The 13,704-nt window shown below is 41.5% G+C and overlaps 2 protein-coding genes across 5 annotated transcripts in view; both read right to left on the bottom strand.

Moving 5' to 3' along the window:
* LOC122557619 (solute carrier family 22 member 5-like) overlaps positions 1–13,704 on the bottom strand; it is a 114,198-nt gene that overhangs the window by 76,222 nt on the left and 24,272 nt on the right. Inside the window, exons 1-2 of one of the 4 annotated variants that reach the window (XM_043705400.1) lie at positions 1,656–2,051; positions 1,086–1,525 (exon numbers count right to left, since the gene is read on the bottom strand). In XM_043705400.1, coding sequence (XP_043561335.1) covers positions 1,086–1,525; positions 1,656–1,695 — 480 coding nt within the window. In that variant the 5' untranslated portion in view covers positions 1,696–2,051. Of the gene's footprint in view, positions 1–1,085; positions 1,526–1,624; positions 2,052–13,704 lie in introns of those variants that run through there. The other 3 variants (XM_043705370.1, XM_043705380.1, XM_043705390.1) reach the window with 3 other exon arrangements.
* The window catches only part of LOC122557630 (solute carrier family 22 member 5-like), a 170,056-nt gene continuing 157,800 nt past the window's right edge, over positions 1,449–13,704 (bottom strand). The window contains exon 11 of the mRNA XM_043705422.1: positions 1,449–1,525. The gene's annotated coding sequence lies outside the window, so the exon portion shown is untranslated. The remainder of the gene's footprint in view (positions 1,526–13,704) is intronic.

Genomic DNA, 13,704 nt, shown 5'->3' with positions numbered 1-13,704 from the left:
AGGTTCATAGCTCCTTGAAAGTGGAGTTGCAGGTAGATAGGATAGTGAAGAAGGCATTTGGTATGCTTTCCTTTATTGGTCAGAGTATTGAGTACAGGAGTTGGGAGGTCATGTTGTGGCTGTACAGGACATTGGTTAGGCCACTGTTGGAATATTGCATGCAATTCTGGTCTCCTTCCTATCGGAAAGATGTTGTGAAACTTGAAAGGGTTCAGAAAAGATTTACAAGGGTGTTGCCAGGGTTGGAGGATTTGAGCTACAGGGAGAGGCTGAACAAGCTGGGGCTGTTTTCTTTGGAGCGTCGGAGGCTGAGGGGTGACCTTATAGAGGTTTACAGAATTATGAGGGGCATGGATAGGAAAAATAGAAAAAGTCTTTTCCCTGGGGTCGGGGAGTCCAGAACTAGTGGGCATAGGTTAGGGTGAGAGAGGAAAGATATAAAAGAGACCCAAGGGGCAACTTTTTCACACAGAGGGTGGTACGTGTATGGAATGAATTGCCAAAGCATGTGATGGAGGCTGGTACAATTGCAACATTTAAGAGGCATTTGGATGGGTATATGACTAGGAAGGGTTTGGAAGGATATGGGCCGGGTGCTGGCAGGTGGGACTAGATTGGGTTGGGATATCTGGTCGGCATGGATAGGTTGGACCAAAGGGTCTGTTTCCATGCTGTTCATCTCTATGGCTCAATGACTCTAAAGGAATGAATGACTAGAGACGCAATATAGTAAAAAAAGAGCAATGCGTAGAGTTATTGGTATGAATGAATGTGATTTTGTTTAAGTAGGTTAATGAGAACATGCAGTTTCCATTATAAGAGGTTTCTAATGCAATATAGTAGGATCGACTTTTACATGAGATATATGGAAAATACAAGATTTCTTGGCCACAAATAAGGGGTTGGCCTTTCCATGAGATCAACCTTTACACGAGTATATACAGTAATTCAAATTAATGATACAAACCCAATTTTGATGATTGTGAAAATATCTTAAAACTTGCCAGAACTTTGGTAACCCATTGCAAATGCCATCCCATGTAACAAAATGTGTTATATTAATGCATAAGATGAAAGTTTCTTACCTCAGTGACTATTGTCGACATATATCTGTCTGTGTTATACATCCAGCCATCAATACAGGGCTCTATTTCAGGCATTGTGTCATTTAAACTGTCTTTCAATTGTGTCCTGTACCTGGTGCATTTACTGTACATTTGTTCGTCATCCACTTCCTCCACAGGTATCAACAAACTTAGGTTAACATAGGAAGTTTCTCCAATCGTCACATTTGAAGAATTAGGCAGACGGCAATGGTGCTGAGGAATATCTGCTAGAAACACCATAGTTAGGGCTGTGTATCCATTTGGAACAACAGTGAGACTGAGGAAAACGAAAATTGTCCTCTGGTATGGCCCCCATTCTCCCAGGAAAGCAGTTGCCTCATCATAACTTTGCATTTTTTTCTGACTCCTGAAACAATTTCTTTCCTGAGCAATCGGCGCTTTAGTTTCAAATGTGCTTCCTGTGAAAAGAGCATAGCTGATTAATTCAGGTTTCAAATAGATTCCTGCCAGAAAGCTATCACCATTGATCTGATCTCATAAACTGGTAACATGTTTACAAATTAATATTCTGTTAACAAAACTCCAAACCGTGTCTACAGAAATCTTCGAAACGCTTCTGAGGGTGCATGTGTTCTTCCAATGTCCTTATTTTGCAAACGTTTAACTGGATCCTTCTTTTGTCTGTCAAACCATGACTCCACCCCTTTATGAACTCAAGTTCAATACTTTATAATGACACTTACAGCATGTGACTGAAAGCAGCAGCTGACAGTCTGGTGCTCTAAGTAAGCTGTACTGGGAATAGAATTGAGACTCAAGTTAAATGTAATTATTTTTCAAGATAAAATTTACCATAGTAATCATGCATCATATCAACATTTTTTGTGGCTGATTCTGCTGGAAAATGAACTTGATTTAAAAAGTGATACTCTCATAAATGTTCAAACAATTGCATTGCAAACCTTTATGAATCTAATTAGAGACAGCCTCTGCAACAGACCAAATGGCATATGATATTTAACATGTCCAATGCCGATGTTCAATTAGCCTTTTAGGCGAATGGCATGAATTGTTGGATAGTGGTTTCCCAGGCCCAGAACTATGTGAGCAATGGCAAAATAGTTCAGCAAATATGGTGAGATGGAAAAATGAAATTCTCAGTGTCAAGGTCAAAATGCCTGATTTTCGACAAAGGGCTTTAATAATGAGATGAGACTGTCACAAGTGGACGGTGAGAAGCCACTTGCAATGCATTAGCAGCTCATTACTACCTAACATAATTTTGATGCAAGTTACTATTGCACAGAGAGAAACCAGATGGTGTCAATTCCTGGTTTGAAAGTCAGAGCAATTACAGCATTTCCCAACACATCAGGACATACTCCATGTGCAGTAACTGCCTGCACTGTCCATCCATGAAGGTCAGCATTAGAAAAGCACCAGCCTCAACACATCCTCATGGCCCATCTCCGACTCACTTATAATACAGTTTACTGCTTCAATGCTGTACTTTGGAGCTCCCTAACACCTTAACATTGCAATGTTGCTGCCAGGCCAGTTCATGCACAGGGGCAGAAATCCATCTCTTGCATCAGAACAAGGATCATCTTAGTATTTTCAGCTTGTTCCTTTTCCTTCCTCTGCAGTAAAGTAACTAATAATGAAAATATAGTTAATCCCAACCAGTATTTCAATAAACTGTTGCCTCTAACCACTAACTGAAAGACTGAATGATTAATGTGTTAACCACCCTGTGCCCTCAGCAAAGAACTGAAAGGATTTGGATATGAAGATTGGAAATAAGTACAACTTAGAGAAGCAAAAGTGATGCCTCTTTGCATTATGTGGACCAGTGCTACGGTGTTTCCCCAGTACAGTCATAGAGTCATAGAGATGTACAGCATGGAAACAGACCCTTCGGTCCAACTCGTCCTTGTGACCAGATATCCCAACCTAATCTTGTCCCACGTACCGGCACTCGGCCCATGTCCCTTCAAATCCTTCCTATTCCTATACCCATCCAATGCCTTTTAAATGTTGCAATTGTACTAGCCTCCACCACTTCCTCTGGCAGCTCATTGCACACACGTACCACCCTCTGCATGAAAATAATTGCCCCTCAGGTCTCTTTTATATATTTCCCCTCTCACCCTAAACCTATGCCCTCTAGTTCTGAACTCCCACACTGCAGGGAAGAGCTTTGTCTATTTATCCTAGTCATGCCCCTCATGATTTTATAAACCTCTATAAGGTCACCCCTCAGCCTCCGACGCTCCAGGGAAAACAACCCCAGCCTATTCAACCTCTCCCTGTAGCTCAAATCCTCCAACCCTGGCAACATTCTTGTAAATCTTTTCTCAACCCTATCAAGTTTCACAACATCTTTCCGATAGGAAAGAGACTGGAATTGCATGCAATATTCCAAAAATGGCCTAACCAATGTCCTGTACAGCCACAACATGACCTTCCAACTCCTGTACTCAATACTCTGACCAATAAAGGAAAGTATACCAAATGCCTTCTTCACTATCCCATCTGCCTGTGACTCCATTTTCAAGGAGCTATGAACCTATACTCCAAGGTCTCTTTGTTCAGGAACACTCCCTAGGACCTTACTACTAAGTGTATAAGTCCTGCTAAGATTTGCTTTCCCAAAAGGCAGCACCTCGCGATTATCTAAATTAAACTCCATCTGCCACTTCTCAGCTCTTGGTCCATCTGATCGAGATCTCACTTGTAACCTGAGGTAACCTTCTTTGCTGTCCACTACACGTCCAATTTTGGTGTCATCTGCAAACTTATTATCTATACCTCTTATGCTCACATCCAAATCATTTATCTAAATAATGAAAAGTAGTAGACCCAACACCGATCCTTGTGGCAATCCACTGGTCACAGGCCTCCAGTCTGAAAAACAACCCTCCACCACACCCTCTTTGTCTACTACCTTTGAACCAGTTCTGTATCCAAATGGCTAGTTCTCCCTGTATTCCATGAGATCTAACCTTGCTAACCCGTCTCCCATGGGGAACCTTGTCGAACGCCTTACTGAAGTCCATATAGTTCACGTCCACTGCTCTGCCCTCATCGATCCTCTTTGTTACTTCTTCAAAAAACTCAATCAAGTTTGTGAGACATGATTTCCCACACATGAAGCCATGTTGACGATCCCTAATCAGTCCTTGTCTTTCCAAATACATGTATATCCTGTCCCTCATGATTCCCTCCAACAACTTGCCCACCACTGACATCAGGCTCACTGGTCTATAGTTCCTTGGCTTGTCCTTGCCACCGGTCTTAAACAGTGGCACCAACTTTTCCCTTCACCCATAATATCTATACTTCTTTGTTTGTCCGCGTCTGCTTGTATGATTACAGAGGGATTTAGGTAAATATAAGGTTTAAACTAGCAGAGTTACAAATTGATAATTTACATTTGGTTTTCCTGTGGTTAGAACTGATGTCTTTCTAAAGTTGTTTGTCATGTAAAGAAACCTGATCAGTATATGCTTTTAACCTGACACAATCAAACAGGTAAATTGGGAGCCTTGAGCAATTTGATTACGTCTTTAACTACCCTGGGCGTAGTGGGGCTTGAGCATCAGGGTCTTTTCCCCAGGGTCATAGCACCAGTTAAAGAACCCACCGAAGTGTCAGTGCCTGAACTGGGGCAGAGGATAGGAGAAACCTTCTGAGGTGATGTATCTCCTTTCATAGGTGGAAGTGCAGATGTTAGCACATTGCCTTCATGCTGGAAGTTGTGTAGATGTCACTGATGCTTGAAGGCGAGAGGGGATGAGCTACAAAATAGGGTGGTGGCGTGGACATGTTATGAATATATTCACAACGGTGAGATGTGGGCAAGGACGGTGTGGCATTTGACAATGAACCTTACTTGCCTACTGATCATGGTGATCATACTCCTCTCCAACTAAGGCAAGGACTCTGCCCTCGATGGAGGTTCAGAGACATATACTGGGGACCCCGCCACCCACCTGGCTCCTTTCTGCCCAACTATGGGCTGTTTCCTACTGAAAGAAGACAAAGGGAGTGGTTGAGTAAGATGTCAGTGGCTGGCACAGCTGTTAGTGTTAATGCAGTGGAGGCAAAGAGCTGAGTTGTCCCGTATGAGTAGGCAGCACAAAGGGCAGGAAGGGTTTAGTAATCTGGGGCAATGGAGTGGGCATGCAATAGTGAGAGTGGCAGAGCATGAGCCTTGGTAGGAGGTTGGTTCAGTGTTAGAGTGAGTTAGATTGAAGGAGCAGGACGAAGATTATGGCACTTATCTTTGCTGGGCACAGAGGGTCAATAACCTTCTTCTGGAATTGCTGGAAGTTCCTCTCAATCTGGCTCAGGAGACAACTCTGTACCAGGCTGGCTGTGTTGGACACAGCGGTCTCCTCTGGCAGTCCTGAGGGAAGAGGACAGCCCTTCTTTCTACTACCACATCAACCAGAAGCTCCAGGTGGGATGCTAATTTCCCTTGATCTGCCATCTCACACCTGGGGGATATTCCTCAGACAATAGGGAGACTAGCTCCTGGCTTGCACTGCTTGAACTGATCCAGAGCTGGAATTGGAAAGAGCTAAGGGTGTTGGGGTGGTGATGGATGTGGGAAATGAGGAGGGGAGGTGGTGGTGAAACTTGGAAAGTCCCAGCATGGACCAGCAAGTCTGTGACCAGTGAGCACAAGATAACATGAGAGGAAATCACGGAGGAGCAGTGAGAAGAGTACTATAAAATTGCATTTGAGAAAACTTTCATAAACCTCCCTCAAATTGACACTCAGGGCTAGTTTTGAAAAGAAATTTAACAAGGCAGTCAAGAGCAGCAGGGCAGAGGTTGTAAGTTCTGGAATGAATTACTCACCTCCTGATTCCTAAAAGCTTGTTTACCATCTATAAGGCACAAGGCAGGAGTGTAATGAAAAGTTCTCCTCTCGCCTGATTAGGCATACCTCCATTGATACTCAAAAAGCTCGACAGTGTCCAGACAGAGCACCCCACTTGATCAGCATCAAATTCACTCCTGCAGCAAGGTATACATATTGCATGGGCAAAGTATGTACCATCAGAGATATACTGAGATTCGTTGGCATCACTCTCCACACTATAGACACCAATCACCGAGCACGATGAGTCCGTTAAGCACATAGGAAAATGAGCACTGCAACTTTCCCTCCAAATCACACGCAACTCTGTCTTGGAAAAAAAACCTGCTGTCAGTTATGACGTTTCATATTATATTAAAACTATTGTTATTATTTCAGAACTAATAATAATAGTTTTAATATAATATGTTCTGAAGTGGAAAAACACAGAGAGCTGCAAAATTATGAAAGATCTTACAATGTTAAAAATCACACAACACCAGGTTATAGTCCAACAGGTTTAATTGGAAGCATTAGCTTTCGAAGTGCTGCTCCTTCATCAGGTGGTCATCAGGTGTTGTGTGATTTTTAACTTTATACACCTCAGTCCAACACCGGCATCTCCAAATCATGAAAGGTCTTGATAGAGTGAATGCAAGGAGATGATTTCCACTTGTGGGAAAGAATAAAACTAGAGGTCATCAATATAAGAAATAAAATATGGAATTCAAAATAAACTTCTTCACTCAGAGATTTATGTGTTTGGGAATTCATTACCACAAAGACTGATTAAGAGAAAGTTGGATAAGTGTTTGAGGAAGAAGTGAAAAGAGGGTTGTATCACTAGATTTGTCTGAGGAAAGACAGGAGGCTTGAGTCCATTCAAAATACTGGCATGGACCTGTTAGTTAGAATGGCCTGTTTTTATGTAGGATGTAATCCATTTTGATTGGTTCTAGCACAATCTGTATTTCCTCGTCACCAACTCAACCCACTCCCTCATGACTGTCTGAGGTTGCACAGATTTTCATTGTCTTGACATCATGTTTGACCCTGAGAACACTTTCCTACTACATAGCCATTCATCATCAAGACTGCATACCTTTCTGTCCAATTCCAGCCTGTCTTGGTTCAGGTATTCTGGAATCCTCATCCATGTCTTTGATACCTCTAAACTTGACTATTCCAATGTTCTCCAGACCAGGTTCCCATCATTCACCCTACATAAAGTTGAGCTGATCCAAAACATCTGGTGTCCTTATCCAAACTTGCATCCCATCCATCCATTGTCCTGCAATAACTCACCAAAACAGACTCTTGATCTAGAGTTCATATTCATACCTAGACATTGGAATTTTAAAGTTAGAATTGAAACCATTTCTCCACTACATCCCATTATCAGTTTTTTTCATGAGGATGTCTTACTAACAGTACCTTATTTAAAAATTGATCAACTTTAATTTGATTTTGCTATTTCTGCTTCATCTTTTAATATAGTTAAACCTGATGAGTGTTAGTACAGTTGAATAAAAGAGTTAGTAGTGTATCTGTACTCAAGAATATATGAGCACAATGCCAACATCCTTAGAAATGACTACTAAGCTACAACCTTTAAATTTAGTGTTGTGTACCAGTGGTTAGTTTCTCAGAATCAGTTTACCAATTTTGTCTCTCCAAAACTAATTTTCAATTTAAATCATCTGAGAGCAAAATAGCTTTTATTTTAAAAAGTCCCCGTTTCCTTTGAAGCCCACCTACCTCTCTGGATCTCTTCACCAAAATTCAAATCTAGTTCTGACAGCATCTGCACCCATAACATTAACCGGTCTTTTCTTGTTTCTGACTCTGATGTGCTTGTAAGTTAGTTCTTCTTCATGACTTGGAGGTGCCGGTGTTGGACTGGTGGGCAAAGTTAAAAATCCAAGTTAAAAACTTGGTGTTGTATGATTTTTAACTTCTTTTTCAGTTAGGATAAAGTGAGGACTGCAGATGCTAAAGATCAGAGTCGAAAATGTGGTGCTGGAAAAGCACAGCAGGTGAGGCAGCATCTGAAGAGCAGGAGAATCGACGTTTCGGGCATTAACCCTTCATCAGGAAAGGGCATATGCTCGAAACGTTGATTCTTCTGCTCCTGATGAGCGTGAAAGACAATCGGTGACCTAATTCACTGCAGGTACCTAAGGATACTACTTTCAAAAGACCAAATCAATGACCCTACTGAGAAAGACTGGCCATGGTGATATCCATTTACTGGCAGTTTGAGCATGACTATCAATTCATTCATTGGTTAGGTCCCTTCCAGCTGTCAGAGGAAAGAAAGGTTTTCCACACCATTCACATGGGATTAATTGAAATCTGGGTGTCATAGGTGGTCACAAGCTCACAGCAGTGTCCAATATTTCTACAACTACTCAGTTCCTATATAAGGCACACACCCATTCAACATTTCTTCTACTATAATGTTAACAACAACTGCTTGTATCTACGTAGGGCATTGCTAAGATAACAAAGTTCCCCAAGTTGCTTCATAAAAGCAGTAATAAACAAAAATGGCACTGAGCCACATAAAGAGGTATTAGAGCAGATGATCGAAGAGATAGCTCTAAGCAGTCCCTTAAAAGAAGAAAACGAAGGTAGAGAAGCAGAGAGAGGAAGGGAAGGACTTATCAAGTTTAGGCCTTTACATATGACGAGAAATGTTGGCACAATGAAAATTATGATATGTCAGAGTTTAGATGTGCGCAGATATTTCAGAGGGTTGTAAGACTGGAGGAGAGTACATAGATAGAGAGGAAATGAGGTGATGGGGGGATTTGAAAATAAGGTTAAAATTGTATATTTCATAGGAATCATAGGAAGTGAAATAGAACATCCAGTCCATTGAATCTGCCCTGCCAATCTGGATCATAACTGATCATTAACTCAGTGTCATTTTCCCACATTATCTCTACATCTCTTAGTCTCATTCATTTCCAAAGATTTATTGACTTCTCTCTTGAAGTTGCACAATGATTGAGTTTCTCCAACCTTCCAAGGTAGAGAATTCTGAAGGTTTACCATTCTCACAGTGAAGGAATTCCTCTTCATCTCAGCCTTAAATGACCCACACATCTTGAGATTATGTCCCCTGGGTTTAGGTCACCAGCCAGGGAGAACCATTTTATATATATCCAGCCAGTCAGGATTCTGTAAGTTTCAATGAGATCACCTCTTGCTCCTCAAAATTAAGAGAATACAGATGAAGTTACATAATTTCTTGTCATAAAACAACCCCACCGTCCCAGGGATTAATCCGGCGAACCTTCATTACATTCCATGGAGACTGGCACAATGCTGGTCTGGTACAAGGTTACTTTGCCCTTGAGTTTTTTTTCAGAGATTGGGTAATTGGCCAGGCTCCATTGTGTCTGAAGTTTGAATAGTTCATTGGGGCCTTGTTGTTTACCTTAACAGATAGTGCTTCAGGCCAAAAGCTTGAAAGCTCTTTTAAAAACTTGGCATCGTCAAGGGGCGTGGCCAGCTCTCTAGCTGTGCAGTTCAATTCAATTTGGAAGTGCATTGAGTAAGAGTCACAGGGGAAACTGGAAGCCTCCTCTCTGTCCTTCTGCCCTTATGATTTTGAACTATAAGTTGCCTGTGCCATGGTTTACTGTTTGTGCGAAGGGATGCATGTATTGGGACTTTTGCAAATATTTTCGGAACAACATCATGAAGTTATGTTTGGATAGGATAAGTTATCCGTTATTCTGTTTTCTGTTCTCTGTGTTTCATTCTGGAATTCTGTAAATATATTTTGTTTGTTTAAAACTTGGCTATTGATCCAGCTCATTTCCTCTCGGCATATTCACTATACACCTATCTAAACAAATAGCAAAGTTACGGTCTGGGCTATCTACTTACAAATGTTTTGAGGGGTCTGGCCAAGTCCATAACAGAGACAAAGACTACACAATAATCCAAATGAGTTATCTTCAAAGGCTCTATACAACTGCAGTTAGCTATTTCTAATTCTATACTCAACTCCCATTGAAATGACTGCCAACATACCATTAGCCTTTCTAAATGCATGCTGCAACTGCAGGCAGACTATTCATGCTTCATGACCAAGGTCATTTTTTGGACACTCACACTTTCAAACTTCTCACCATTTTGGAAATATTCTGCCTGTCTGCTTTTTTCCCACCAAAAGAATACTTCATACTTATTTATAGTATATTGCACCAGCCATGTTTTAGCTCATTCACTTAGCCTGTTCAAGGCCTCTTGAAGCTTCCTTGCACACTCCTCATGACTAAAGGTCCAACTCAGTTTGGTATCATCAGCAACTTTGGAAATATAAGAATTGGTGCCCACATTCAAATTATTTAAACAGATTGTGGACTGCTAGCACTGACCATTATGACAAACCTCAATTAAAAGTCTGCCATCCAGAGAATTTCTTTAATTCACTCATGGGATACCAACATTTATTACTCACCTCTGAATGCCTTTGAGAAAGTAACAATGAGCTGTCTTCTTGAACTGCTACAGTCTACGTGCTATAAATTAATCCACATGTCATAAGGGAGGAAGTTCCAGGATTTTGACCCAAGGACATGGAAGGAATGGTAATATTTTCATAAGGTATTTGACATGGTACTCCATATTAGGCTACTTAATAAGATGAGAGCCCTTTTTTTTTATAGGTAGTGTGGATACAGGAGCAATAAAAGACAGACAGTTGGGATGAGGGGAGCATTTTATGTATACCAACCTGTGGAGTATTGTGGTCATAATTATTTGCAAAGTCAGAACTCACATGACACCAGTTTAAAATCCAACAGGTTTGTTTGAGATCACAAGCATTTGGAGCGCTGCTCCTTTATCAGGTGAAGTGAGAGGGAAGCACACAGGCACAGAAATTATAGGCAGGGAGATCAAAAGATTGTACAAATGGTGTGAGCGGAGTGTAAACAGGCTGAGTAAGTCTCTACAGGTGATCAAAAGTGTCAGACGGTTTGAATAACATGTCAACAGCTGAATAACAAGTGAAGGGATGACCTATAATCTGAGTAATTGAATAAGAGAGATAATTGCAAAAAATTAAAAATAAGGTGGTGCTGGAAACAAACCAAATGGTTGGAATAACATGATGATATAAGAGTCACATGCCGAAGGTGTAATCAAAGTAACAAGTAATCCAAAACTATAAAAACTAATTAATATAGAGAGATCATAACAAGTTATCAAGGTGATGGTGTCAAAACAGGACAGTAGGGAAGATTTTACAGATACAGAACAGTGTGGTGGGGTTTCCTGTAGTGTGGCATGAACCCAAGATCACAGTTGAGGCCATCCTAATGGGTATGGAACTTAGCTATCAGTTTCTGCTCAGCGATTCTGCATTGTTGTATATCGCAAAAGCCGCCTTGGAGGACACTGACCCAAAAATCAGAGGCTTCAACCCGAAACATGGTAAAGAACCCACCCCCTACAGACAAGCTCTGCATATATACAGGATCTGCTCAGACAAGGAGGAGCGTGATGGATATCCAAAGATGCTGGAATATACGATGTTCAACTCATCGATCGCTGGTTCTGACATGCCACAGCAAAAAACTACAACAACCTCCTCAGAAGACAGACACAGGACACGGCCAATAGAGAACCTTACTTCATCCAATACTTCCCCGGAGCGGAGAAACTATGCCATGTTCTTCACAGTCTTCCACATATCATCAGTGATGATGACTAGCTCACCAAGATCATCCCCACACTTCCACTTCTCACTTTCAAACAACGACCAAAGCGTAAACAGACCATTATTCGCAGAAAACTACCCAGCCTTCAGAACAACGTTGACCACAACACCGCACAACTCTGCCATGGTAATCACTGCAAGACATGCCAAATCATCAACGTGGATACTACAATCACACAGGGAAACACCATTCACCATGTACACGGCCTTTACTCATGTGACTCATCCAGTGTTGTCTATCTCATGAGCTGCAGGCAAGGATGTCCTGAGGCATGGTATATTGGCAAAACAGTGCAGACCCTACAACAAATGAATGGACACCATGCAATAATTGCCAGACAGGAATATTCCCTCCCAGTTGGGGAACACTTCTGCAGTTAAGGCCATTCAGTCTCTGCTCTTCGGGTAAGCTTCCTTCAAGGTAGCTTTCAATAACACAATGCAGAATTACCAAGCAGAAACTGTTAGCTAAGTTCCATACCCATGAAGATGGCTTCAACTGTGATCTTGGGTTCATATCACACTACAGGAAACCCCACCACACTGTTACGTATCTGTAAAACCTTCCATACTCTCCTGTTTTGACACCACCACCTTGATAATTTGTAATGATCTCTCTTCCTTAATTAGTTTGTACAGTTTTGGATCACTTGCTACTTTGATTGGATCCTCGGCATGTGGTTCTTATACCTATCATGTTATTCCAGCCGTTTGGTTTGTTTCCAGCACCACCTTGTTCTTAATTTGTTATAATTATCTCTCTTCCTCAAATAATTGGATTATACATCATCCATTCACTTATTATTCAGCTGTTGACACTTTACTCACATCAGGCAAAAGTGAGGACTGCAGATGCTGGGGATCAGAGTCTAGATTAGAGTGGTGCTGGAAAAGCACAGCAGATCAGGCAGCATCCGAGGAACAGGAAAATTGACATTACGGGCAAAAGCCCTTCATCAGGAAAGGGCTGATGAAGGGTTTTTGCCCGAAATGTCGATTTTCCTGCTCGTCGGATGCTGCCTGACCTGTTGTGCTTTTCCGGCACCACTTTACTCACACCCGTCTGACACTTTTGATCACCTGCAGAGACTTATGACTCAGCCTATCAACATTCCACTCACATCATTTGTACGATCTTTTGATCTCTCTGCCTGTAAATTATGTGCCTGTGTGTTTCTCTTCTTTTCGTCTGACGAAGTAACAGCACTCCGAAGGCTTGTGATTTCAAATAAACCTATTGGACTATAACTTGGTGTTTTGTGACTTCTGACCTTGCCCACCCCAGTCCAACACCGGCATCTCCACATCATAATTATTCACTACAATATTTTTAATGATATGGGTAGGGAAAATGAATTGACTTTAGCCAAGTTTGTGGACAACACAAAAAGAGATGGAAAGGTAAGGGGTGAGGATGACTCAAAGAGTCTGCAGATGGGTCTAGGCAGGTTAATTAATTGACAGTTAAAAAAATAATGTGGGGAAATTTAAGGTTATCCATTTTCCTGGAAGAATAGAAGAGCTGAATATTATTTAAGTGGAGAAACACAGCAGAAAGCTACCGAACAGAGGCATTGGGAGTTCTCATCCATAAATAACAAAAACTAGCATCCAAGTTCATTGAGTAACAGGGAAGGCATATACAATATTGGTTTTTATTTGAAAGGGATTGGGATATAAAAGTAAGGTGGTTTTGCTAAAAATATGCCAGGCACGAGTCAAACCATAGCTAATATACAGTGAACAAATTCAGGCCCTTTATCTAAGTAAAGAAATACTGGCATTAGAGCCTGTCCAGAAAAGGTTGACCAGGCCGATACCAAGAATGGAGAGATTGATTTATCAGGAGAGGTTGGGCTGCACCCATTGGAATATAGAAGAATGAGAGGCAACCTTATTGAAACATAGAACATAGAACATAGAAGAATACAGCGCAGTACAGGCCCTTCGGCCCTCGATGTTGCGCCGATCCAAGCCCACCTAACCTACACTAGCCCACTATCCTCCATATACCTATCCAATGCCCG

The sequence above is a fragment of the Chiloscyllium plagiosum genome, chromosome 2 (assembly GCF_004010195.1).
Source record: "Chiloscyllium plagiosum isolate BGI_BamShark_2017 chromosome 2, ASM401019v2, whole genome shotgun sequence".
NCBI lineage: Eukaryota > Metazoa > Chordata > Chondrichthyes > Orectolobiformes > Hemiscylliidae > Chiloscyllium > Chiloscyllium plagiosum.
This window is presented reverse-complemented; position numbering and strand designations above follow the sequence as displayed.